We start from the raw sequence: 26,099 nt of genomic DNA, 5'->3' as shown, positions 1-26,099 counted from the left end.
GAGTCCACAACTCACCCTAAACCACCAGCACGATGCTCCCGGAAGCCCTTGTCAGCGTTTACCAGTCGTACAAGACGGACACGGACTTCATTACTACTTGGCTCGCGACCACAGCACGAGCGTACGGTTGTCCTGCAGAGCTCATCTCAGGGCTTCGAGACACAACAGACGACAAAGCTGACTCGGTGCCGGAAGATGACAAGCCAGCCAGTCAACGCAAGGGCAAGTCAACCAAAGAGGCATCAAAGTCATCGCAGAAGAAACCTCGCAAACGATACATCCTCGCCGCCAAGGATCTCCTACCGCTGGCTCAGTTCCTCGCAACATCAAAGAAGCCAGCCATCACCCCTCCGGATAGTCTAACCGCCGCTCTTGATAGAGTGATCGATCTCAGGGCCAAATTCAGCACTCAGCTGGTTGAGCATGGTGCCACGACCAACGCTCAAGACGACAGCACCCATTTCTACTTCCTCAGGGTCTTGTGTCAAGTACGCCATGCTTTGACAGCTCATCGAGCTGCTTCCCTAACCAACACAGCAGCCTCAACTGGCGATGCTGCCGAGAAGCCCCAGCCATCAGCCAACAAGTTTGAAGGACTACTTGTGTCTGAGCCGTCCGCGAAATTCATCAACGCCCCAGATGCACCTCTACCAACGAGACCAGTAAAGTCGGAGACCGATGCCAACTTCGAGGCCGAAAGCGAGATGTCGAGCTGGGATGCTCAGTTCGTATGGCAGCTGGTTTGGAAAGACCTTTACGGAATGCGTCAGAGAGTCAGGTACATGTGGCAACAGTTCCGAGAAGGACGTCACGAGCTCGTTTCCGTTGCATTGGCCACCAACACCGCCATCGACCTTGCCCGTAACATCGTCGAGGATGTCACGCCAGTACTTCAATCTCAGCCAGGGGGCCTGTTCGGGGTCATCTGTCTCTACAATGCCACGTTCACAACTACGAAAATCCGAAAATACTCGGAGGGTCTGCTTCGTTTCCCAGAGAAGCCGACAAAGGAGGAGATTGCGTACGTTGCGGGCGTCCTTGACTGCACCAACGCTTACAGCATGCTACAGCAGCTCCTTCCGAAAGATCAAGGCGCCATCAACCCACCATTAGTCACAAAAGGCAGTCCAAAGATCAGATTAGCAAGGACACATGGCGACTTTGTCATTGACCGGAACGCGGTCTCTGGTGTTCTTTACGATATGTACTTCATCATTCGTTACATCCCAGACTGGCCAGTGGACGATGGCGTCTTGCGAGGGTTCCGAGAAACAATGCGGACGAAGGAAATCCCCTTCTACTTTGCGTATGCAGTCCAACTTCTCATTGACATTCATGGAGTCATGGGACAGAACCTGCCGTCCATTCGAGTACAATTTATGCGAGGGTTGTCGACACTGCAAGAGCTCATGACACAGGCGTGGTACATCCACCAGAGTACAAGAATGGACCCAAAGGCACTCAGATGCTTCCCGCTTCTCCAACGCACGGTAATGAGCATGTCCAAAATGACACGCGACCCCATTCTCGTCGAGAAACAGCGGCTCAAGAAGCCTATCGCAGATCCCTCTCTGGAACGCTTGCGATTGATGAAGACTGACCCCGTCATGGCTGGTCTGGTTATGTATACCTTCCGAGCAGCAACATATCGAGTCGGAATCTGCCTTGCAAACGACACACTATCCGTCATGTCGACCATGCATCTCTATAATGCTTTGTACCAAGAAGGTCTGCTCAAGTCCAAGTGGTGGGACATCGAGCTCATTATGGAACTGGCCGGCAAGTCCCAGTTCTACGTGGGAAACCCTCCGAGCGACCCGACCGGATACATCAAGAGCTTTCTCATGCAAACCGGCCTGAAGAGCGTATACATGAGTCAGCTCAAGAGGTCAAAAACGCAGACGAAGCTGTACAAGGAGCTCAAGAACCGGAGACGTATTTCTGAAGGAGCGACTGTTTCTATGATGTTCTACGAGAGGTACTGCAATGAAAAGGGAGAGACTTCGACAGGAAACTTCACTGCTGAAGATATCGTACGCATCCTCGACCACTGCCCGGAGGGCTTGTGGTTTGATCACCCTCAAGAGGAACCCGAGAGTGAGAACCAGGACAAAGGCTCCAGGAAGTCGACGCAGAAACGGAAGAAGCCATCAAAGCCCGCCAAACCTAGCCTACCTCCCTACGATATCATCACCTCCCTGGGGGTTGGGCTATTGGATGAAGCGGCAGAGTTTGGATTTCCCTGGCTAGCCATGCATCGCAACGCATGGCACTTGATGCGGAAGATTCGAATGGCCAGCGAACGTACATTCATGATGTTGGTGCCGGGCTACAGCATGTCCGAAGCCGGGCTGATGACGCTCACCACGTACATCCTGGATGTTTTGGTTCACGCGAGGCCTACTAACTCTCTGGGAAAACGGGTTACTGAGGAAGTGGCGGCTACGTTCAATCATTACCTCACCCATATCCCGAGAGATCACGGCTGGTCAGCTGGCGAGACGGTGTGGAGGGAGATGGAGATTGCCCTTGGCGTTGGACTCCATATGTACGAAAGGGTTGTCGGGAAAGTTACGCAAGCTGGTGAGTCTGAGGAAGCGCCACCGCCTGAAATAGTCACAGACACGGCTGTTCCAGTGTGTTGATGATTGTCTTTTTCGATTATCTCGCGTGGGAGCTACATGGGTAGATGTTTCTAGTCGAGTTTCGGGGTGCGACTTCGTATTGTAGGTTTCATTCCTTCTTGGCGGCAACTTTACGGTAGAGTTCTCCTTCTAATCTCACTGAAATTTGGTCCGAAATGACTGGCTTCTATTGAGAGTTGTACTTGTGTCCCTTCCTTTGTATCAGGTGTCAAATGACCAACTTCATGATAATTCTATGATACACATGGGCATGACGAACTGGAACGACTAAAATTTGTGACATGAAAGGCAACTGAAAGTTATCTATCCAAGTAAAAGTAGACGTCGTCGCGTTCTCACATGAGAGCTGCGTCGTACTTGTTCTGGGAGAATGTTGCCCCGCGCCCCACTACGTCATGAATTATCCCGCATTATCCAAACTCTTTCAACATCATCATGCTTGGCTTGTCAGCTTATCCCGCAATTTATCTCTGCATTCTGATCAGCACAATCATCACTCTATTGTCTTACTTCACTCCCCTAGCAGTTCAAATCTCACAATGGCTCTCACACCAGACCCCACAATACTGCAACGCTGCGTCGAGCTTGCAAGAGAAGCCCTCGAAGCCGGCGACGATCCCTTCGGCTCCGTGCTCGTGAGCGGAGATGGCAAAATCATTCGCGAAGACCGCAATCGTGTAAACACCGGCGAGAATGGAGACGGGAAACGCGATGGGACACTGCACCCGGAATTCACCCTCGCGCGTTGGGCGCAACTCAACCTTAGCGCCGGGGAACGGGCCAAGGCTTCGGTGTACACTTCCGGCGAGCACTGCCCGATGTGCGCTGCGGCCCACGCCTGGGTCGGACTTGGACCCATTGTCTACGTGTCTTCGAGTGCGCAGTTTTCTGGTTGGCTCGAGGAATTTGGGTTGAAGGCGGGTGCCAAGGTCAAGCCACTTCCTATCAATGATGTTGCGCCGAGTATTGCGGTGCAGGGTCCCATTCCCGGCCTGGATGAGGAGGTCAAAGCCTTGCACAAGAGGAGGTTCCAAAAGTCATCGTAATGAGAACAAGGCCACTCGAGACTCACAGGGTGGGTAGTCGAAGAGCATGATACATCACGTAACGGAAATTATCACTCGCGTGGCCGAAAGACGAGGAAGCCGTCTATCGATGCGGCAGTGTGAGTATCTCAGCGATATAAGAATGTTTCTTCTATTCTCCGACTATATATATGTATGGGCTATCCACCACATGCACCCTAGGCTTCGGGTAATCGCAAGACTCGTGTTTGTCTGACTAAAGCGCCTTCATCACCAAGGTACCGTCCGCTCTCGTAACTGTGGTGAAGGTCAGTGACTCCGTGATGTGAAAAGTGCTTAAAATCAGGAGACACGAACCTCCAATGAAGATTGCCAAGGGCGACATCACGACAGCCATCAAGGTACCGAATGACCTCCTGATCGACCTTCTCTCCGCAGATTGGCATCTTCGATAAAGCCAGATACCAATCGCGATAGCATTCATCGATCATGTCTCCGATCTCGTCAATAGCCTCCTGAGTAGAGTGCCCCTGAGATTTCAACAAAGCAATCAAGTTGTGCTGTACACCTTGTTCCTACAAGGGTCATTGTCAACAGTTAGTCGGATTTGAAATTGGCACCCGACTTACCAAATCCTTGCGATATGATAAGATGTCATTGACACTGTGTGAGAGTTAGCCAACAATCATCGCCTAACACCATGCCAACCTACAGAATGACTAGGTCGGCGGAAATACGTCTGCACTCTTGCAAGCTCTCGTGGTCTATGACATTTGAAGGCACATTAATGCCGTGGCAAAATCTGCAGATCGTGCGGTCAGCCTACGGTTCACTTATCTATCCTTCGGGAAAACACTCACTCAACCAGTACATAAGATGGCTGACATCCGATAGTTCCTCTTCGGAAGCCCATGTACTCCTCGATAGTGAGAGCCATGGCGGACTTGGAGCTTTGAACTCCAACTTGACTCAGCAGGCCGGAGAAGTAGTATCTGATGGAAGCTTTATAACGCTCCTGCAACTCTATGATGGTTGTGTTAGCAAACTTAAGTTTTTGGCCTACATTCTGGAAAGCATAACAGTGTTGCAAAGTGTTCACTACCTTTCGTAGATCTCTGCATGTAGGAGCGCGACTGTCAGCAATGTACTATTGACAGAAATGGATGCTACAGTACAATCATAGTAAAGTCGGAGGACAAACCTTTTTGAACCGATCCCAGACAGTTTGAAAGATATATCTAATTGGGTTGTCATAAAGCTGGACTGGGGCTTGGTTGTCTTCTAGCACCGCAAAAGTGGCATGCAGCTCCTCTACTGCCTTAATAGGGTCGTCTTTCAGATGGCCTTCATCAAACTCTGTCAAGAGTCAGCGGGCTCAGACGAAGTAATGTTGTCATGGTTTACTCACGGTCATCAAATGCAAAGACCTTGCAATTACATTAGCTCAATTTTAGCCAACAAAATGATCACTGATTGGAGTGCGACGTACCCAATTGTTCCAATCGATCATCGTTCGATATGCCTCTTCATCAGCGTATGGGACCCACATCGCATTCATGAACGCGAAGTTAGCTTGAACGTTTCTTCGGGCTTGAGCTTCACTGAGACTAAGGATCCTGTGACCATTCCATGTTAGTGTTGCTCCGGAAATGGTTCTCTTCAAGATTTTTACTAACGTGGCAATCCAACTATCTGCCTCTCTCTTTACTTTGTCGTAATTGACGTTGATGACGGGCTTCACAGACATGATCGAAGAGAAAAAGTCTGGAATACGGACATAGTTGGCATTTACCTCGTCGGAGTTGATGCCAATATGGGACCGTATGTCCAACGTGCTTCCCGCTTCCGAAGAGACAGTGAAAGCCTGAGATGAAGAAAGCGAGTCTGTGAAAGTCGAATAGGAAGAGACTGGGGAGCCTGGCGACATCGTCGACTCTCCATCGTCATCAACGTCGAAGTGGATTGGATCCACTTGACTGTTTTCAGACATGCTGGGTACGCCGTCAAAGTCGTTTCCAACGCCCGTTTGCGGGCTTCCGAAGAGGGAAGACTCTGGAGAGATCATTCTAGCTTCAATAAGAAAGGCTTAGGAGTGAGTCTTGTAATCAGTTTGAAGGAGGCTTGAAGGACTGAAGATGGGGTGAAATGGACAACGATGAAGGACGGAACATGCTGTTTTTCAGTTCAACCAAAGATATCCACACTCTTCGCCCGGTTGGTTCATCAGTTCAAGCGACAGTCGAAAATTCCCGCCACCATCCTCCGACCTTTCGCATCGTGACGATTTGGCTATGGGTCTTCAAGACTTGTCGTGCCGTATCGCTGCCCGGTTCTACGAGGGTCGTCTACCCCGGTTCCTGTTGCCTCCACAGTCCAGCATCCACCACACCAAAAGAGACTTGCAACTGTGCCGCAAGACTTCAGCCCGGCTAGACAATAATTTTTGTTTCTGTCAAGAAAGGATTCGTCATCTTCTCCGTCCTTATCGGCAACTCCGTCGTGGGAAACCTCTCGTGAGATTCGACTGTCTCGGACGTGTCAAGTTGTTGTGAGTAAGATCAGCTTCTAGTTGAGCAAACATGTCTCAGCTTCTGCACAATTGTCTCTTCCTGGAATCATTTCTATACTGTTTTAATTTACACAAAAAGGAAGTCTCGACTTGTTCAATGTCGCGATCCAGTGAGACAGATGTGAATCGAGGAACACTTGACCTAGAAACTGGGCTTTCTCGTAGAAGAGCAAGTAATGCCGATTAGAGTCCGCGAATGAAAGCTTGACATCATTGAATACGTGTACTTCGTTAGCTTCAGAAAATCCTCACGTTGGAGCGGTCCATGCTTCATATGTCTGTTTAACCGAGCGTTGTGTACAAGCTGACGAAACATTCTACTGTGAGCTATCCAAGGTGGCTCTATCCCGCCGGCTAGAGAACTGATGGATGTTCCAGAAGAAAAGATAGCCCGTAGTTCCATACATAGTATGAGTTCTTACGGAAGTCAAGTATCCCTATCAACGCCTTTCAAGGATTCTAGCCTTTGGAGCACAAAATGATGTCTGGCCCTGCTTCTAATTCAAAGAATCGTTGCCCAAAGAAGTTTAGATTTCCATGCCAGCACATATGGATTATCATTAAATGCCAAGTGGAATATACATTACATTAAATCTCGTCTTCTGGCCCTTGCCGATGCTCGCAAAGTCCCCATATTATCGCATCATCGCTTGCAGACGTTCAACGACCGGCCTGTCCAACGAGTCTGTAAGTCACCGGAGTTATGATTCTTCAACTTGAACCCCTGTTCAATTCCCAGGTACCAGGGGTTGAACCCATCAACTTGGTGTTGGTTCAACTTGTCATGACCCGCTTATCAGTCAAGACAGTAGTAGACAGGGGCTTTATCGGCCTTCTTCCGCGCTGGGAAAAGCGATCATCTTCGAGGAAAAGTCAAACGCCACAGGCAGAAAACTCCACAGGTGTTTGCTTTGTGGCGTCAGCTGAAGTAGGTTTACATGGGTGTTCAACTAGTTGATACTGATTAGAGTGATTCCCCGAACTTTCTGACTGGGTACTGGATATTGCGGATAATCGGCCCACATCAGATTGGGCGTATTGTTTGCTTGCTAAATGTGACACGCACCCAATCATTCTCATACACGTTGCCATCCCTCCGGATGCCTTGATAGATGTGTGTTGAAGAGCGGTTGAATCGTCTCGAAAGAAGGCTTCGCCCTGCGGGGATTGGGTGGGCTTTCCAATGATCGCTGGGTACATGACCCGTACCAGATGGAGTTCGCTGAGTTGACAAACATTGCTTGGCCTGCTACGCCGCGTGACCGCCTCCGCGCGACAGGGGGCGCTTAGATCTGGCAGCAAACAACGGTGATTTTCCTTACATTTCTTTGTTGGACATCTACAGACTAGGCGATCCAGAAGCTCAGCACCGTCAAACTGATACATGGTGGCAGAAACAACATCTCAAGTCTGTCTTACCCAAAACTCACCAGAATCAAGGGCGATAATAGGGCTTTGCCCTCAAGATCCATCAGAAGATAAGGAAACTTCGAGATATCCCTGAACATAAGAAACAAGTCTCGCGCCATCATCTGGATCGTGCTCGAGAGGAGTCTTCAAGGACCAACCTAGTTGAGCCATCTACGTTTCCTCAATTGCTACAATGGCTCTATTTCAACTGCGCGAGGTTCTTTTCTCGCCAAGAATTCTTGCCCTGTGCTTTTCTGTGTACCTTATAGTTGGTGTTCTCTACAGAATCTTCTTCCACCCTCTTAAGAAGATACCTGGTCCTTGGTATGCGGCCGCAACGTACTGGTACGAATTTTACCAAGATGTGATTCTCAATGGCAACTACATCAAGGAGTACCCTGATCTTCACGCCAAGTATGGTGAGCAAATCTCCGAGATCTACGCAGGCGTTCCTGGCTGTGTCGTTTGCATACTGATCAGTGATGCACTATTCAGGCCCAGTGGTTCGGGTGTCTCCCAGTCGCGTGCACGTTAGTGATCCAGATTACTTCAAAGAGTGAGTTAAGCTCTGTTTATAGTATGACGTCTTTGAGGGAGACTCTGCTTACTCAGTTTATCAGGGCTTACGGAAGTGGCACAAAATATATCAAGGATCCCGACTTCTTCCAGAGCGCTGGTGGTATCAAGCACTCCATCATCATGTTGATTGATCCCGAGGTTCACAAAGAACGAAAGAATACAGTCCAATCCCTTTTCTCGACCAAACATGTTGAACACTTGGCGCCTGTCGTTCTGGATGTTGTGCAGAGAGCAATGGCAAAGGCGCAGCGTGCCCTCAAGAATGACCAGCCGATTAACTTGCAACCATTTTATCAATGCATTACTGTAGGTTATACCTCAGTCCAGCTACATGATCGCAACATCGAGCTTCAGGGCGTTATCTGCGGTCTACTGAGACTGTGATCTTGAGTGCTGAACAGTCTCTAGGTTGACACTATTATGCCTGTCTTGTTTGATAGACAGTTGAATTTTGTTGATTGCGACGAAGACGAGCCACCGTTTTTGAGCTTGTTGGGCAAGTTTGTTGACAAGTTCTTCCTCACTAAGCACTTTCCCTTGATCAGCCACATTGCTATGAGTTTACCTCTCAGTGTAGCAAGGACGGTTTTGCCAAGCTACGTCGCTTTTCGAGAGGTGAGTACAATCATTACAATTCTTCTTACCGTTAATTTCAATATCTCCTGCTGACATTCAAATAGCAATGCGCCACATGGATTAAGGAAGACGAAGAGAAACAGCGCAACGGCCAAAGAATAGCTGATGGTCGCAAGACATATTTCGATCTCCTTCTGGAAGCAGAGAAAACAAAGAGGCTCCACAAGCTCGGCCAAGAGGCACTCGTTGACGAAGCACTGTCTGTGTGTTTTGGTGGAACTGATACCAATAGCATTGCCCTTAGCTTTGGCACATACTTCTTGCTCAGGAACCCGGATAAGCTTCAGAAGATGTTGGACGAGTTGAAAGACGCGCCTACGAATATGGATGGCCTCTATGAGTATCATACTGTTTCCAAACTGCCTTATCTTGTGAGTCGAAGTTGATTTGGAAGGAAAATTCAACGCAGCATACTTATTATCCATGTTTCCAGACTGCAGTCATCAAAGAGATACTTCGGCTGGGATCCCCAGTGCCTGGTATCATTCCCCGCAGAGTCCCTGCCGGCGGCGCTTCCGTCGGAGGACATTATCTTCCGGAAGGCGTAAGTCACAGACCAGACTAGCTACGCGGTGTGCAAAATCACTGACTCTGCGCTTCTTCAAGACCACCGTTTCACAGGCTCTTCGGCTGATAAACGTCAACTCGGACGTCTATTCGGAGCCTGAGAGATTCATTCCTGAAAGGTGGCTTGGCAAAGCCGGCTGGGAACTGGAGAAGTACTTTGTGCCTTTTAGCAAAGGGCCCCGAGCTTGTATAGGCGTGAAGTAAGTTCACATGCTCTCGACCTCACGAGGGGAAACGCGGGCCTAACGTATCCAGCATTGCATATCTTGAACTCTACGTGTGCTTTGCAAACCTTTTTAGCCGCTTTGAGATGGAGCTATTCGAGACGAACGAGAGCACCCTTAAGTGGGTAGACAATGGCGTAACGAGGCTGTTGAAGCCGATGAGAGTCAAGATCAAGTCGATTAGAGGCGTTGGCCAGTGATTCATGGTCGGCAACTGCGATTGCATATATATCTCAAATAAATTTGCTTCGCATTAGACATTAAACGCATTCCCACCCATCCGGCTTCACGGGATCTCCTTGTCCCTTGAACACGTTCCTTGTGGGATATTTACAATGCTTCCTCTGCAGATCGACCTCCCCAGAGGCCGTCAAGCGGCTACCAAGAATGAAATCGGGTGCAACACCCTCCTCAACCCAGCGCACAATCGCCGCCAGTACATTGGCATCTGGGTCGTAGGAGGCGACAGTCTCAGGGTTACCGCCGATCATACTAGCCCCAGTGCCATCGCGACAGTGCGCCATGCCGGATATCCTGAAATACCGATAGAATTCATCCAATTCCTTCGAAGGGAGGTTCATGGTTCGTGACACATGGTTATAGTACCTCTCAGAGTTGTCACTGCTGATCGCATTGTCTTGCATACCGTGGTAATGCAGGATTTTGACTCCACGGTCCTTGGCAGCGGATAAGTCTCCTTCCCACGTCGACACCTTCCACGGGTCTTGCTTAGAAGCAACAGCGTAATCCTCCGGGGTCATTGTAGAAAGGTTCCAGTTTGTATCGTTGTATACAACATAGCGCCACCAGTCCAAGGGGTACTGATGGGGCTGGCCGTTGAGAAGTCGTGCAGTCGCGTTAGAACCTGGCTGTAGTCTGGGGAAGATGTACTGCCCATCCAATCCGTAGACTGGAGAGAAGACGGCCCGCACAGTAGCGGCTTGCTCTCCGCTCAGACAGCTATCAGAAGAGCCGTCGGCGCAAATGAGTCCTTCAGGTCGGTATTGGCACACGCTCGGGTCTTCGAGGATGCCGTCTTCAATACCGTCTAATCCGTCACACTGCTTCAGTATATCGGCATACACCAGCTCCCACTCCGCGGGAGAGAGGAACCGCGAAGTCTCATTGGTCCCCGTCTTGAGGAAAAGTTGGCCAGTCCAGTACATGAGTGCAATCAAATCGAAAGCTGGAGCACCGGCAACGATACCGTCGTAGTCTTCCGGAAAGCTCTGGGCCTCCTTAAACCCCTGTCTACCGCCTGTGGAGCAGCCCAGGTAGTATGACTTGGTGTGCTCTTTGCCGTAGTATTGCTGAGCAATCTCTTTGCCCAATTGAGCTTCAAGATGCACGGCGCGGTAGACGTAATCCTCAATCACTCCGGGGTTGTTGAGGAACGGGGCACCAGACGTTCCGTCGTGGCCGTTGTTGGTGCCAATTGTGGCAAATTGGTGTGTGGCCCCGTAGTTGAGGTCGCCGTATTTGATGCATCCATTCATACCGCCGTTACCAGTGCCCAAGAAACGCCCACTCCATTCTGATGGAAGCCAAGCCTCAAGGGAGATATTGCTTGTCGGACCGGTAGTAGTGACAAAGACAACCCGACAGATATCAACGCTGGAAATTTGAAAGGGGATGGCGCACGACGGGTGGTTATCAGGGAGCGAAATGTTCGTCCCTGCTGTGATGAATGCTGTCTCATGGATTGTCGTATTGGGAAGACTAAGACGGCTCGCTAACGATGCGCAGTCCTCGGGAGTGACAGCTCGGGCTGACCCAACCGCCAACAGGAGTTGAAACACTGAAGAGCGACAACCTCTCATGATTGCGATTACTGATCCAACAATGTCTACACTTGGCACATAGAGGGTAACTCCACGGGTTATTTATTGCCATCTACTTCGTATGCCTCAAAGAGTGCTACTCACTCATAACGCTCTGCGTAACTACCGTGAACTGCTACCGCGCTTATCCGCAGTCCTCAAGGGAATCCGCTCTCATGCTTGTAGCCAGTCTCCTGGGTCCAAATCCCCGCAGACGGATAAAGGCCGGTTGGCAGTCACGGCTTTGTAGTCTCTGCAGAGCTGCTAGATTGACGTACGATGGGGACAACGGAGCAATAGAGTCGATCACCTGCCGTACCAGGCTAAGGATAGTCTGGGGTAGCTGGGCAGCTGGTGGGGAAGAGTTGCTTCTTCAGAGGGGCTGTTGCCGCTTGTTCGAATTAGAGACGCGGGGTAACCAGCCATTTCCCTGCAAAACGACAGCCGTATTCTTGCCTTCTAGTCAGTATGTCGGCGTAATCGACCGGTTACTGACTCTTTCCGGTGATCAAATGCCCCTTACTACAGATGTCATGATGTCTTGCGTGCTCCGGTAAGCCTCGGGCATTGTGAACCTCTCAACCCTGTCCCGCTCTGCTGTTGATACCACGGAAGACTTACGGACCCCGTCCGCAGACTAAAGTTGAGTACGATCGTGCCGACACAAACACTTTGGGAATCAAGCACCCCGGGTTGTTTTTCGGCAACCCAGCACTGACCGTGACTTTGCACCTGTTGAAGACTTGCTTAACAATTGCCTATCGATAGCAGCGTCGAGAAAATGTTTAAGCCTAGCTTGTGTTGCTATTCTGTTCAGTTCATCATTCCAATCCGCCTTATTCCCCGTTCCTTGCAAGCCCTCTTCAAACTTCTCCTCGTGCCTTGCCAGGTAGATCCCTCCAGCTTCCTCTTCGAGTTCCCAATTTTCCTTTGAGAATCTACATCACCGTCATCTTCAGAGGAAGCAGACTCGTCGTCACCCTTATAATCACCATCTCTGCAGTCATCATCAGTCGGGTAATCAGTGTGGTAGTCCGCCTCGTCAGCATTGGTGTTCCCCTCGGTAGCATTCACCAAGAACTCCACTTTCCTCCAAGGCGTTTCCGGAGCTGTGCAGTTCTGACACCTGAAGTCCGGCTGGTTCTCTCTCAGATATGTTTTATCGCAAGCAGGTCGCGGAACCCGCGCGTTGACGTATTTGCATTTCGTGAGCTTGCGGTCGAAAGTGAAGCCGCAGCTGGAGCATTCGTTGTCGTACCAAACGAAATGACACATGATGGGTGACTAGAACGATGCGTTCAGGTAGTCGGGAGATGCTCTGAAACGGCCTGGCTGATTGGTAATGGAACTGAGTCTTGAAACTGAATTTTGGGACTTGTTGCTGGCTACTGCAAGGTGGTGTGTAGAGAATTGGTAAACGAAGCATCAAGTGCGACCACTCGCATATAAACTCCTTGACCTGTTCTCCTTACTGGGAAATTACACTGAATCGCATCCATTTGTTTCACTCAAGGTGAATGACGAGCTCCATTCAAGGTCGGTGGCTTAGATTCTTTGACGTGATTATGCCTTCTTTCATCCCAAAGGAGCCTAACAGTTCGCTAGAGCCCAACTCCCATTCACTCTCCTCGTCGGGGAGAAAGCCACCACCTGCGCCGGTATAAATAGCATCTCTTTGTTCAACCTTCGACCGCCTCGGACCTTTGATCATCAAGCAGAGTTTCAAAGACTCAGACAACAACAATTAATTGTTTCGCACCTCTCAGTCCTGAGAATCCGAGGGTGTAAACAACCTCAACGAATACAACGGCTCTCTCACAAAAGACTTCCTAGAAGGAATATATCTAACTACTAACTTAGCTAGAGAGAAGAATACACTTCCAGCCAAAGGTTCATCTATAACCACCAACCATGTGTCGCCAATTCCAATACAAACTCCTCTGCACCAACTGCGGCCTCGCCTACAGAACCATCCTTGGCGAATTCCAGCAATGCCGATGGTATCACCGTCATCGCTGTGAAACGACGACGGTTAGTGCCGGTCCCATGAGAACTGGCCTATGCCATCATTGTATGCCTCTGGTACGGCAAAGGCATCAACCTCGATGTCAAGATGTTTGCTGCTCTGGGCGCGAAAGAAGACGTGGGCTGAGGTAGATAAAGTATCTTGCTATTCAAGTGGAATAAAAACCTGAACTCTCAATGTCGTGTTTTCATCAGTCATAATTCCGTTTCAATCTCGTGAGTCGTCGACAACAGACCGACAAACACTCCACGCATCCTTTCATCTTCTTTTTCTCCCCAACATTTCCTCGGCGCTACAGGAATATTCATCAATCACAACACCCGAATCATCATCATCATAAACCCCTCGTTGCGGGTACAACCACCCAACGTCACTGAGAATCTGCTCCAGCCTCGTCGCCTGCTCGTCTTTATACGCCAATCTTCTGCCTGACTCAAGCAAGTAATTCAACTCGTCCCGCAACCTGTAGGGCGACGTCTCGATATCCCAAACCCATTCTTCAAAGTCTCGCCTCGGTTCTGTGAACATTGGCTCCCAAGGCTGTATCCGCTTGTAGACAGCAGGGGCTAGCGGCAGGTAAGGACTCCAAGCCCGACGTCGGAATTCCAGGTACCCGAAAGCATGGAGTACAGCGAGCGAAAGAGTTGTGTCTTCCGAGCCTGGTTCGACTTGGAAATGCGAGATGAGAGCTTCCTCTACTGGGCGAGGACAATCTGCGACGATAAAATCGTTCTCCAACAGGTCCATGATCTGATTAACTGGCTCAGAGTTGAGGTCAATAATGCTGCGGTCTTTGATGACGGGGACATCAACCAACTCGTGCTGTCTCCTCGCCTCGTCGACGCACTTCATGCCAACCCTGAGACCACAAAGCCGGCAAAACGAAACTTGTTCCTGCTCGTCTTCGTCGCAGAGATCGCAGTTGGCCATGCAGAACACCGTCTCGAGGCACTTTCCGTCCTCTCTTGTGACCCATACATCGACTATCAAAGCCTGGAACAAACGAATGGCTTCCTCGTCATATTCCCGTCTCTCGAGGAGAATGATGGCGATGTCTCGCATGAGATGCTTATGCTGGGCAAATGTCCGAGTTTCGACGGCTGTCAGTTCCGCGATGTAGCGCTTCAAGTAAACGTCAATGACTTTTATCGCCTCGCTGCTCAGACCCTTGTGCGGCATATCGATCGCCATGTCCAGAGGCGTATGCATATCGCTGTCCTTAACATTAAGCATCCGTTGAAAATGGTCGACGCCAGTCTCGGCTTTCAACTTCTCGCACGCAGAGTACACTAGCGTGGCCATTTCGGAAGCTTGTTGATGGTGATATGATCCGTCAATATGCAGCACATTGTCGCCGTAATAGTCAACGTTCTCGATAAAGGACGCTAGCTGAGGATGTTCGAGCAGCACCTCAACCACCTTGACACACTCGTACAAGGAGGCGACCCGCAGCGCCGACCTCCATGTAGTGGAAGTGCCTCCGGGCCACTTCTGCCCCTTTGCCGGATCCGCGCCCTTGTCGAGCAAAAGCCGGACGGTCGGGATATCTCCGGCCCTGCAAGCCTCTCCGAGTACCGTGAAGCCGGTTGAGCTGACGACATCATCAATGCCGAGGCCATGCTGAAGCAACAGATCAAGGATCTTGTAAGCCGCGCCGTTGTCCTCGGAAACTGTGCTACAGACACATGATGCTCCCATTGAGCATCGTGCTGTGATGTCGGCGCCTTTTGTCAGAAGAAACTGGACCAGTTGGAGGTTCCCATCTTCGCAGGCTACCATAAGCGGAGTTTTGCCGTCGTAAGAGGGGAGCTCCAGTGCCTCTGGCGACATTTCGTAGAGCAATTGCGCAATTTCTAGCCTTCCTGATTCGCAGGCTAACCAAAGCGGTGTTTCCTGCCAATGGCATGAGGCCAGGCTGGATTGAGCACCCGCATCGAGGAGATATCGCAGAATCTCAATGTGTCCGTCTCTGGCAGCGATGTGAAGAGGTGTCTCGTAGACTAGTCCTTCTTCGCACTGGTAGGTCACCAGGGCTGGCTCGTGTTCGATAAGAACTTTGGCAGTCTCAATGTTGTTTTCTTCCACAGCCCGATGGAGGGGAGTGGTGAAGCACCCGGGGATGTAGGACAAGAAACGTTTCGTGTCAGCACCGTGGGCGAGAAGCAACCGCGTGACCTCCGGCTTCATATCGCTCGCCTCGATGAGGATATGCTGGAAGTCTGGGTTGTCCGGGACGTAATTGATGCTTGGTGGCAAAGGGTTCTCGAGTAAAACTTTGATCATACCCATAGCAATGTCTTCGTCGTCAAGCATGGCGGCGTCGAGGGGGCCTGGCATTCCGTAGGCCTCCTCTAGGGTCGGGTCCGCTCCGTGCCGCAGGAGGAGTTCTACCATGTTTTGGTCCTTGTAGTCTACAGCCACCATTAACGGGGACTTGGCGTACTTCTTCGACTTCCAATTCAACGTGTTGATGGGCGATTGATAGGCGAGGAGCAGCTCGACTATGTCGGTGTTGCCCGTGCTGATATCAACCTCGCTTTCCTCCACACTAGAATTTCCCCAGTTAGCTTGCTGTTGGAGTAATGATATAGGTTTAACAAGAAAGCAATGTGCGAACCATCGAGAGGGATCAGAAACCAACGTGCCTTTCTTTGTTTTTTGTCGTCCTCGCCATTTCAACCGCTATCAAAAGGGGCGTCTCATCAAGCGATGCAGGGTGACGACATGGACTTGCCCCTGCTTCCAATAGTAGCTCTACCGCCTTGAAGTTATCGTCAACGATGGCAAAGCTTAGCGCAGTCCGACGGATAAACTTCTTTCGATCGCCTGAAATACCGTTGGAGAGAAGCTCTAGGTCGACATCAGGTCGTCTCAGAAGATGCGGTAGCCAATCGTTGCACAGCGGGCCTGTCAACAGATGAATCGCAGCGTATCCCATGCCATCTAGCTGATTGATATCTTCAACTCTATCCAAGAGGACCATGAAGATGTCGAAGTTTTGTTCGGTGATGGCAGCTGTTAAGGGTAACTGAAGGTTCGGCCACGGGAAATGCAAGCTCAGATCGACACCGTAGTCGATCAAGAGTCTGGCAACCTCATTGTGATGTTGCATGATTGCTTCGCGGAGGGGATGCATGATTGGCGTGTGTATGCTTAACATGTCAGGCCTGGCTCCCGCTCGGAGGAGCAGCTCGACCATGGCAGCATCTCCTACACTGCAAGGGTTGACTAAGGGCGTTTCGCCCCATTTATCCGAGATATTTGGATCAGCCCCGGCATCAAGGAGTGATGTGACCAATCGTGCCATCAGGTCTTCATCGCGCGTTCTCAGATGCGTGCATAATATCATCAAAGCGGTTCCGCCCCTCAAGGAGCCTCGCTCGTTGACGTCTTTGGTCCGCTTCAGGAAGTAGTCGACCATGTCGGGTTGTCCCTCTGATGAGCCTGCTGCATGCATCAGAGGAGTATGGCCGAAGAAGTTGTGTACCGAGAAACAAGAGTCGGGCCTCCAATATTCAATGAGCCTGGCAATTACTGGGGTTTGTTTACGCTCGTACAAGTACCGCCATGTCTGCCTGAGAAGCTCACTCTTCCAAGAATACGCCTCTCCCCTCCCTGCCCACTGAATTTCGTGGGTCAGATGACCAATATTAGCATCAATGAATGTGAACACGGGAGAGACGAAGGTGTCATCTATCACCCTCCGATGATGTGTAAATTCAATGTTCCAGGAGTAATACGCTGACCAAGTTCTGTAGTTCGCAGAGCTGACGAAGTCGCCCAGCAGAGGGAGCAGTCTGGCCACTTTGTCGCCCGCACGACGGAGATGTTCTCTCCAGTTGTTTGCCGCATATGAATAGAACGGGTGACGCGCTGAGATGTTGGGAGGCATGATCGATTTGAAGCTTCCGAAGTCAGATCCGGAGAGGTACTTTATACACAGGAATGCCATGTTTGCGTGCTGCTCTTTCTCGATGAGGTAGTAACGTCTGACATGGTAAATCAGAGAAGGATGACTGATTCTGAAGTCCCCTTCATCCAAAGAATGAATGATTCTGGGGCACCGTTGTCTCAAGAAGTTGGGGAGGTCGAGGAATCTCAGGTTGGGGTCTCCGTGAAGACAGGCGATTGCATCGCATATTTCGGCTCTGGTGGGGATACTAAGATAGCCGAGTACGATTTGCACAGCTGACAGAGCATATTTCCCATCTTCGTCGATGGTCTGGAACAATGGTAGGAGATCTCTGTCGTAATATTTTCCCAGGCTAGAAGGGCACGGAAGCACCCTCCCACTGAAGGAATACCCCTCGCCATCTTGGACCGTACTCATTGCGTCTTCGATGGAGTACTTTGCGAACCAAAAGAACGACTCCGACTTATTCTTGATCCAAGATCGAATTCCTTCTGGCGGCCCATTCAGATCCCGAAGCGTAGACAGGATGTCCAACTCTCTATCCACGTAAGTGCCGATATCTTTGCGAATTGCAGAATCAGTCATCAGAATCCTAGCGGAGTTAGGTATGCAGGAGTTCAGACTCAGAATCTCGCAAGCGCTATACGTGAACAAGAACTTGAACCTGACAGTTTCGCGCGGATATCCTTGGCCTGGAAGAGACGGGCCGGCAGCTGGGGATGAGCGAGCCACCGGGTGGTCGAGGAGACTTCCCACAAGGCAGAGAAATTCCCGGGCATAGGTAACATCACAGTCATCCAGACCATCCACGATGAGGAAAACAGCCGTCGTCTTTGGCGGGCCCGTACTGTATTGCATCTGGCTCATGATGTCGCGTAAGATGTCAAACAGCGCCGGCAGCTTGAAGTGGCTTTTCAGCTCCTGCCATCGATAGTAAGGCGCTATAGACTCAGACCAGACTGGCCGTAGTTGAAGAAGCGATCGGACGAAATACTGGGCAATCGGTGGCTTCTTGTTCCCAACCGTGCTGACGTTGCAAAAGAACGAGAGCACTATATTATTATCTGGGGGAGATCGAGGCCGATCCCAGGACAGGTAGTTGGCGATGGACTTGGCCAAGTAAGTTTTACCGCATCCCGTGGCGCCCTGGACAAAAAGACCTGCGGTCTTATTGGACTTGACCCAACTTTTGAAGAAGTCGTGGGACTGTATCCAGGTACAAGTATCTGGTGTTGGATGTATATCGTGTCCGAGATGATGCTCGTCCCATTGGCCGAGTTTGTTAACAAGGATATCTCGGTGCCTTTTTTTGTCGGCTAAATATAGATTAGATCACAGATTCCACGTCGACAGAACATTTTGTTGTGATGAGAAGAGGTCGTGCTTACCAGCTTCTTTCTTCTTGGCCCACAAACTGAATGCCTCGTTGGCCTGATCTCGCGGTGGTGGACCCATGGGGATCCCACTCCGTGGTGGCGGCGGCAGAGACACTGGGGGTCCTATGAGATAACCTTCAGTTTCTCTTTACTCAACTGATTCTCATATGCCATCTTTACCTGGCGGGCCCGGCGGGCCTGGAGGCCCAGGAGGACCAGGAGGTGGTGAAGGTGGCGGGGGGTTAGCTGTCGTGGGTGCCAAAGGGGGTGGCGGCGCGAAGAACACTCGTTTGTTGGTTGAAGACGATAGCTTTGTCATCATATCGCCAACCTGATCTGCCAATAGGCTGTATATCTTATCTGAAGGGGATGGGAACTGCGTTAACTGAAAGTGATGGCAAGCTACCGGCAAGTTCTGGCCCTGTGTTGGATCCATATCGGCCCGTCGTTTGGGCACAAGCTAGTCCACTGATGAGCTCCTGGTCCGCAAGTGCCGTGGAAAAGAAGAAGGCTCCCTCACCAAAGTCTTGTAGGTTGTACCATCTGCAGACGTGATTTCAATTCGACGCATGGCAATGAAGTTGAGAATTGTCAAGTCTAATGGGGCCTGTGTGAGAAAGGTCTTGTTGACTTCTCGAACAGCTTCCGCAAATTGTCTGACATCGTCAACGGACGGTCTTGTGGAGTGCTTGAGCAGAGTCGCTGCCACTGTTGATTTGACAGCTTCCAGGACTCCCTCGGAGTCTGTTGCATGGTGAACTGTATCGAGAAAGACGACGCCGACAGTGGACCCTTTGATAGCGAAGTATTCTACATAGTTGGACGATAGCTCAATTGCCTGCAGTCGATTGGTGTTAAGCTATAAAGTCTATTGAAGACAGCAGCTGACAACGTACCTTTTTGACAATGATCCCTCCAAGCCCATGGGCAATGAAAACAGTAGAGCCGCCCTGGGAACACGTTTATCAGTTCCATACGTCCAATTGAGAGTTGTTGATGGGTTTTACTAACAGGATATTTGCCGTAGTTGGATATCATCGATATCAAGAGCTCGTCGGCATGGAGCGCGATGCTTGCAGGCGTCATGTTTGCCGCCGGGTCCGAGTTGTATCCATAGGTCCAAACCCGGACTGAATCCTTGAAGCTCCCGAGAAAGTCGGGGTCTGAGATCCAGGTTTTGCCAGATTCATCATGGTGCCAGCTTGACTTGGGGGACCCGCCCAAGTCATGGACACATATGAGACTGCAGTATGTAAGCTTGATTGAGACTCTTTAGAGGGTTCTACGAATTCTCACTTCACGAGAGGTCTCCATCCTGGCGGCACATGATTCATGTGGATTGGGTAAACAACGTCGAGGCTAGGGATGATCATGGCGAAGGCACAGTGGGTGACGAGCCACGGGTGGCACGATCGCGATATTTCCTCGCCTCCTCAGTGTCCCCGGCAGCTGGTTACGGGTGAGGTTGACGCGCTGATTTCGTTGAGAACTGTCGATTGCTACATAGACGCATGGCAGAAAGTATCACACCGCCCACATCAGGCTGCAACACTTAAGATGAGGCCATGATGATGACCACAGGCCGTGATCCCTAGGCGGCAACCTCATGTGAGGAGATGTTGCTGTTAGGGCTGAGCGATTGGACGTGACGCTAGCGGGCTGCAGGTGTAGCGGGGGTGAATTCGCTTCTGGCCCCCAACTTGGATCAGGCTTCCTAATGGCTGACATGCATTGCCAGCGCAGCCTCTGCTGACAATTTCATCGTGTGCGGCTGAGGCCTGTTTGTCCGACTCTAGGGTTGTTGTGAGAGGCTCTTGTCAGCCGATTTAAATGGCTGAGAGGTCAAGGTGTTCCATTTGGTGTCACTGCCGGGTTTGTTGCAATACGTCCCATTGTTTGGCTTTGCCGGGCTGTCATTGATATGTCTGCATTGATTCTTGTTCGGGATTCGAGACTGAATTGTACACTTGCGCATAATTGTATAGCTATTTCTGACTGAACAGAAAATAGCGAATAAGCAACGACACCTTTTTCGAGATCCGATTTATGAGAGGCAATCAACTCCTGGAGCAGATCAGTCAAGCATGCTCATTATGTGACCCTGCCTTAATCCGACTTACAGGAATCGTAGGATCAGAAGAACAAGTTCCGAGGACAGTGGAACAAGCCCGTGGAATTCAATCTTTGCAAAGCAGGATAGAGCTTTGAGACGAGGTTGATAGACTGTGCTATCCGACTCAGGGACCGCCGGACCGGGATGTTGGAGGAGGTGGAAATGACGGGAATACCTTCAAGACCGCCAGTCGAGACCAGCTGGCAGCACTGTCAATCAATTAAACGCGTGGTGGGGCTGCGCGAAGGAAGGCGCGTCATGACCTCAGCGAAGAAAGTGCAGGCGCGTCAACGCCGTGCTCGACCCTTCCTTTCCCGCCAGCCCCCCGGTCGTCATCCCCCACCAATTCTCTACTGCTGCCTTTGCTGCATTCTTTCTTCAACCTCTACGCAACGGACAAGTCACTACCTCTGTGCTGTCGCTCGGAACGCTCCTCAATCCTACAACTGATCAAACAAATCTCCTCGTCATATTAATCAAAGTGCCCATTGGAAGTTCGGCGAAATGGGTATCAAGCATCTCTTCCAGATCATCAAGGAGGAGGCTCCCGATGCGATCAAGGAGGGAGAGATCAAGGCGCACTTTGGTCGCAAAGTTGCCATTGTAAGTCCAGCCCAATCACCAAATCATTTTAACGCCCACTGACTGAGAGCAGGATGCGTAGGCTCGCCGTCCAGACCCTATAGCTCACGCTTGCTAACGAAATCTCAGGTCCATGAGCATTTACTCCTTCCTCATCGCCGTTCGATCCGATGGCCAACAGCTCATGAACGAGAGCGGAGAGACAACATCACATCTCATGGGTCTTTTCTACCGTACACTCCGAATGGTCGACAACGGAATCAAGCCCCTATATGTCTTCGATGGTGCCCCGCCTAAGCTCAAGTCTGGCGAGCTCGCCAAGCGATTCCAGAGAAAGCAGGAGGCTACCGAGGGCCTTGAGGAGGCCAAGGAGACTGGTACCGCTGAGGAGGTTGAGAAGTTCTCCCGGAGAACAGTGCGGGTGACTCGCGAGCACAATGAGGACTGCCGGAAGCTTCTGAAGCTCATGGGCATCCCCTTCATCATTGCGCCCACTGAGGCTGAGGCTCAGTGTGCTGTCCTTGCTCGTGCAGGCAAGGTATACGCCGCCGCCAGTGAGGATATGGACACTCTCACTTTTGATACCCCGATCCTACTCCGTCACTTGACGTTCAGCGAGCAGCGCAAGGAGCCCATTCAGGAGGTTCACATTGAGAAGGTGCTGGAAGGTCTTGGCATGGAGCGGAAGCAGGTATGTCTCTCCCGAATAATGATTGACAAGGGTGAGCGCGTCGTAACTTATTATACGAACAGTTTGTCGACTTGTGTATCCTCCTCGGCTGCGATTACCTTGACCCCATCCCGAAGGTCGGTCCTTCGACAGCTCTCAAGTTGATCCGCGAGCACGGTGACCTGGAGACACTAGTCGAGGCTTTCAAGAATGACCCGAAGCAAAAATACGTCATTCCGGACGACTGGCCGTACCAAGATGCCCGAGAGCTGTTCCTCAACCCCGATGTCCGAAAGGCGGACGACCCGCTTTGCGACTTCAAGTGGGAGAAGCCCGATATGGAGGGACTGGTGCAGTACCTTGTCACGGAGAAGGGCTTCTCTGAGGACCGTGTGCGCTCAGCAGGCGCCCGCTTGGAGAAGAACTTGAAGAGCAACCAGCAAGTCCGCCTCGATGGTTTCTTCAAGGTGATTCCCAAGACAGAGGAGGAGAAGGCTGCGCACAAGCGGAAGCTGGATGCCAAGAACGATGAAAAGAAGAAGAAGCAGAAGTTGGAGAAGAAGGAGAAGGCTGCTGCCAAGTCTAAGCCTCGTGGGGCCTAGATGGACGTAGTGGTCGCTGGTTGGATAAGGTTGGCTAGGTTGCTGCGTGTGGTCTTCCCTTTGAGGATGATTGTCTATCAAAGAAAGGGCGGGACGGAACGGTGCCTTTTGCGGATTGATTTAGTGTGGGATTCGGCGTTTGGGGGTCAAAAAGGAGACCCGTTGCTCTTGGGAGGCAATGGGGATTTAATGTCTTGGTAGGGATTGCCCCAAAATGAGGATCAATCTCCATAGCTTGACACCTTTCAAATATAGATTATCTGACAATAACCTGGAAACTCGTCTACAGGCAGAAAGGCATCCGTACAGACAGCCAGCCTCCCCTATGACAATGGTGGGACTGCGCAGACTAACCCACGTGCTAATGAGGTAGAAGACTACTTCGTAGCATGCCGAAGACTAGCCATGGGTCGGTAATTTTGTCCCACGGGGTAATCTACTAATCTAGTAATTACCAACACCGTCCAGGTTCTCCGCGTTCTGCTCGTCGGTGTAGGACGTGGGTTGTCGGGAGATCATGTGCCTGACTCGAAGCGCATTGGATGCAAAGTGAATGCGTATCTTGGATGCTCACCTCTCCGTCTCTATGTACATGCAAAGTCTGGACCACGGGCAGCAAAGCGGCAGCAGAGAGGACCCACCTCACATGACCATCGACGGAATTCCCATTGGCCAGTCACCTTTGCAAAAGATGCCGAGGTTGATCCACACCTCGCGAACCGGAAACGGGCCACCCCTCGATGACATCAGCCAAAGAAGAAGGAGGTGCGACGCCCGAAACAGAAATCGGGAATCACATGTTGCGCAAAGGGAGAGTCGCACCAAGACACACGGCTGCAGTTGAGCACCAGTCGCATTCTTGTAAACTTTTTGATCCAGGCCAGAGGGGTCTTTCACACGCCAGGCGACCAAAAACCAAAGACAATGGACGGCGCGCAAACTTGGGACTGGGGAGAGGCTGCACGAGACCACATGACACGGATTAGCGCACCTAAATGTCGCCAATGGGGACTAGTGCGACGGCTCCCCAAGCTCACTCTGGAGTCTGTTTCCCGTTCGCCATCCTGCGAACCAATCCAATGGCACTTGATTGTGGTTGATTTCGGCCATGGCCAGTCGTGTCCGCCGCAATTTCAGTGACTGATGCTACCCGCGGCCTTAGTATCCTTACTTACTCCGTACTGCAGATTTCCCCACACAAAGGGCCCGTCCCCGAATTTCCGCATGTTTTTGTTTCTGGCTTGATGTGTAGTGTACCAGTATCTCTGCCTGCGACCTCGAGAGGTGTGGGGGAACTTGGAGAATCTTCAGGCCAACAAACACAGATGGATGATGGCATTGAATGGCCTCGCGAGCCTGGAAGCTGCACACAAAACACAATGTGCCGGTAATCGATTGCATTGCTATCCAGGTAGACTCGTTGCAATGCCTCGGCGCAAAGGTACTTACTTGCATGTCCCGTCGTGCTGCACTGAGGCTGCGGCTGTGTCCGCACACGCATCCCCTGGGTCAAACGTGCAAGGTGACGAGAGCCCGTCGAAAGAGGTAGGTACCTTTGCTGGCCATCTGCACCCCAGCTTCACCCCGAGGCGGGAAGGGGTACTTTCCCCAGCCAACCTGGATGTACTCCGTACCTAAACCCTCCTGGGTAAGCAGGTCCAATGGAAGGTAACCCTCTCCCAGAAACCAAAGGGCAGGTGCCTCTCCCATTTTACCTTGGGCTTACCTTCCCGCGTCCGCAAGCATGTGATTGTCTGGCCTGCGCTTGAGCTGCTGGCCAATTTGCCGACCTTGGCCGTCGCGACTCGTTTCTTTGACACCATTTCCCCAGACACACCCTCTTCCGGCAAGACCTCTTTAAACATTGTTGTCCCCCTCGTCCTTCTTCGTCTTTCTCTCCCCTGGTTCATCTCTCCTGTCATCCCACAGTCCATAGTCAAACAGCGAATACCCATCCGACGAGAGTCTGCCGTAGATAGCACCCACATACTCCACAGCATCGTACGACAGAGTAATCACCGGTCACAATGTCCAAGACCTTCACCACTGGCGACGTTGCGTCGCACAACAAGCCTGACGACTTGTTCATTATCGTCGACGGCGATGTCTACGACCTCACAAAGTTCCAGGATGACCACCCAGGTATGTTCAGTTCTGCCATTCTCTCTGCCTCTGCTCCAGCCTCTGCTTTCCAAAATGACCCCACGTATGCCTCTTTGACTGACCTCCTCAGGTGGTAAGAAGATCCTCCAGCGCGTTGCCGGAAAGGACGCCTCCAAGCAGTTCTGGAAGTACCACAATGAAGGCATCCTGAAGAAGTACAAGGCCAAGTTGCACGTCGGCTCCCTCGACTCCAAGCCTAAGCCCGTCGAAGCGGCACCTGCTGCCGCCGCTCCCGTGCCCAAGAAGGCCGCCCCCAAGAAGGTCGTTGCCAGCAGCGCCGAAGAGTCCGAGCCAATGGATCCCTTTGGCGACTTGGTTCCCTACGCCGACCCCAACTGGTACCAGGCTGTAAGTTCAATTGCCAAGTATCCTCTGGTGCTTAGCATCCACTGACATGTTGCCTACAGTACCACACTCCCTACTACAACGAGACACACGCTGCCCTCCGCACCGAGATCCGCGAATGGGTCGAGACAAATGTCGAGCCCTTCGTTGGTGAGTGGGATGAGAAGAAGGAGGTCGATCCCGCCATCTACAAGCAGATGGGTGAGCGCGGTTACCTTGCTGGTCTGCTCGGTGTCCACTACCCTACGCAGTACACCAACAACACCGTTGCGTCGGTGGCTCCTGAGGACTGGGATCTCTTCCATGAGATGCTTTTGACCGACGAGCTGTCTCGTGCAGCATCAGGTGGCTTTGTCTGGAACGTCATTGGTGGTTTCGGCATCGGCTGCCCGCCCCTGGTCAAGTTTGGCCAGAAGGCTCTCGTTGATCGTATCCTGCCCGGTATCCTCAACGGTGACAAGCGCATCTGCTTGGCCATTACCGAGCCCGATGCCGGCTCTGACGTTGCCAACTTGACTTGCGAGGCTAAGCTTAGCGAGGATGGAAAGCATTTCATCGTCAACGGCGAGAAGAAGTGGATTACTAACGGTATCTGGTGCGACTACTTCACTACCGCCGTCCGCACGGGTGGCGAAGGCATGAACGGTGTCAGCTTGCTGCTTATCGAGAGAGGACCAGGTGTCACGACAAGACGGATGGACTGCCAGGGTGTCTGGTCCAGTGGTACCACCTACATCACCTTTGAGGATGTCAAGGTACCTGTTGAGAACTTGCTTGGCAAGAAGAACCAGGGCTTCAGAGGCATGTAATCGTTCCCCCAAATTTGCCCCGTAT

The 26,099-nt window shown here is 51.3% G+C and overlaps 9 protein-coding genes across 9 annotated transcripts; 5 read left to right on the top strand and 4 right to left on the bottom strand.

Annotated features, from left to right (window-relative positions):
- Positions 1-32: 32 nt before the first annotated feature.
- Positions 33-2,645, top strand: CCOS01_11264 (uncharacterized protein; the record flags this gene model as incomplete). The annotated part of the gene is made up of 1 exon (XM_060459417.1): positions 33-2,645. The coding sequence occupies one exon, from the start codon at positions 33-35 to the stop codon at positions 2,643-2,645; it is 2,613 nt and encodes an 870-aa protein (XP_060310149.1).
- A 539-nt stretch (positions 2,646-3,184) lies between these two features.
- On the top strand, positions 3,185-3,691 carry CCOS01_11263 (cytidine and deoxycytidylate deaminase zinc-binding region; the record flags this gene model as incomplete). The annotated part of the gene is made up of 1 exon (XM_060459416.1): positions 3,185-3,691. One exon carries the CDS (start codon positions 3,185-3,187, stop codon positions 3,689-3,691), a length of 507 nt encoding a protein of 168 aa, XP_060310148.1.
- A 197-nt stretch (positions 3,692-3,888) lies between these two features.
- CCOS01_11262 (uncharacterized protein) lies at positions 3,889-5,735 on the bottom strand (the record flags this gene model as incomplete). Its single annotated transcript, XM_060459415.1, has 10 exons — positions 3,889-3,967; positions 4,028-4,245; positions 4,300-4,333; positions 4,383-4,472; positions 4,531-4,693; positions 4,773-4,785; positions 4,872-5,026; positions 5,079-5,097; positions 5,160-5,286; positions 5,347-5,735. The coding sequence occupies 10 exons, from the start codon at positions 5,733-5,735 to the stop codon at positions 3,889-3,891; spliced, it is 1,287 nt and encodes a 428-aa protein (XP_060310147.1).
- A 2,107-nt stretch (positions 5,736-7,842) lies between these two features.
- On the top strand, positions 7,843-9,855 carry CCOS01_11261 (uncharacterized protein; the record flags this gene model as incomplete). The annotated part of the gene is made up of 8 exons (XM_060459414.1): positions 7,843-8,068; positions 8,145-8,205; positions 8,270-8,534; positions 8,637-8,843; positions 8,909-9,235; positions 9,298-9,408; positions 9,471-9,631; positions 9,687-9,855. The coding sequence occupies 8 exons, from the start codon at positions 7,843-7,845 to the stop codon at positions 9,853-9,855; spliced, it is 1,527 nt and encodes a 508-aa protein (XP_060310146.1).
- Positions 9,856-9,915: 60 nt separating this feature from the next.
- CCOS01_11260 (tannase and feruloyl esterase) lies at positions 9,916-11,475 on the bottom strand (the record flags this gene model as incomplete). Its single annotated transcript, XM_060459413.1, has 1 exon — positions 9,916-11,475. The coding sequence occupies one exon, from the start codon at positions 11,473-11,475 to the stop codon at positions 9,916-9,918; it is 1,560 nt and encodes a 519-aa protein (XP_060310145.1).
- An 813-nt stretch (positions 11,476-12,288) lies between these two features.
- Positions 12,289-12,750, bottom strand: CCOS01_11259 (uncharacterized protein; the record flags this gene model as incomplete). Its single annotated transcript, XM_060459412.1, has 1 exon — positions 12,289-12,750. The coding sequence occupies one exon, from the start codon at positions 12,748-12,750 to the stop codon at positions 12,289-12,291; it is 462 nt and encodes a 153-aa protein (XP_060310144.1).
- A 1,009-nt stretch (positions 12,751-13,759) lies between these two features.
- CCOS01_11258 (ankyrin) lies at positions 13,760-20,163 on the bottom strand (the record flags this gene model as incomplete). The annotated part of the gene is made up of 8 exons (XM_060459411.1): positions 13,760-16,049; positions 16,315-18,730; positions 18,803-18,913; positions 18,971-19,250; positions 19,311-19,628; positions 19,687-19,740; positions 19,802-20,033; positions 20,087-20,163. The coding sequence occupies 8 exons, from the start codon at positions 20,161-20,163 to the stop codon at positions 13,760-13,762; spliced, it is 5,778 nt and encodes a 1,925-aa protein (XP_060310143.1).
- Positions 20,164-21,407: 1,244 nt separating this feature from the next.
- Positions 21,408-22,757, top strand: CCOS01_11257 (XPG domain-containing protein; the record flags this gene model as incomplete). The annotated part of the gene is made up of 4 exons (XM_060459410.1): positions 21,408-21,506; positions 21,556-21,563; positions 21,615-22,176; positions 22,239-22,757. The coding sequence occupies 4 exons, from the start codon at positions 21,408-21,410 to the stop codon at positions 22,755-22,757; spliced, it is 1,188 nt and encodes a 395-aa protein (XP_060310142.1).
- A 2,027-nt stretch (positions 22,758-24,784) lies between these two features.
- CCOS01_11256 (acyl-CoA dehydrogenase domain-containing protein) lies at positions 24,785-26,074 on the top strand (the record flags this gene model as incomplete). Its single annotated transcript, XM_060459409.1, has 3 exons — positions 24,785-24,899; positions 24,991-25,268; positions 25,328-26,074. 3 exons carry the CDS (start codon positions 24,785-24,787, stop codon positions 26,072-26,074), a joined length of 1,140 nt encoding a protein of 379 aa, XP_060310141.1.
- Positions 26,075-26,099: the final 25 nt, after the last annotated feature.

The sequence above is a fragment of the Colletotrichum costaricense genome, assembly GCF_030867565.1.
Source record: "Colletotrichum costaricense strain IMI 309622 chromosome Unknown Scaffold_12.1, whole genome shotgun sequence".
Taxonomy (NCBI): Eukaryota; Fungi; Ascomycota; class Sordariomycetes; order Glomerellales; family Glomerellaceae; genus Colletotrichum; species Colletotrichum costaricense.
The sequence above is the reverse complement of the archived record's forward strand: the minus strand, read 5'-3'. Positions and strand labels throughout refer to the sequence as shown.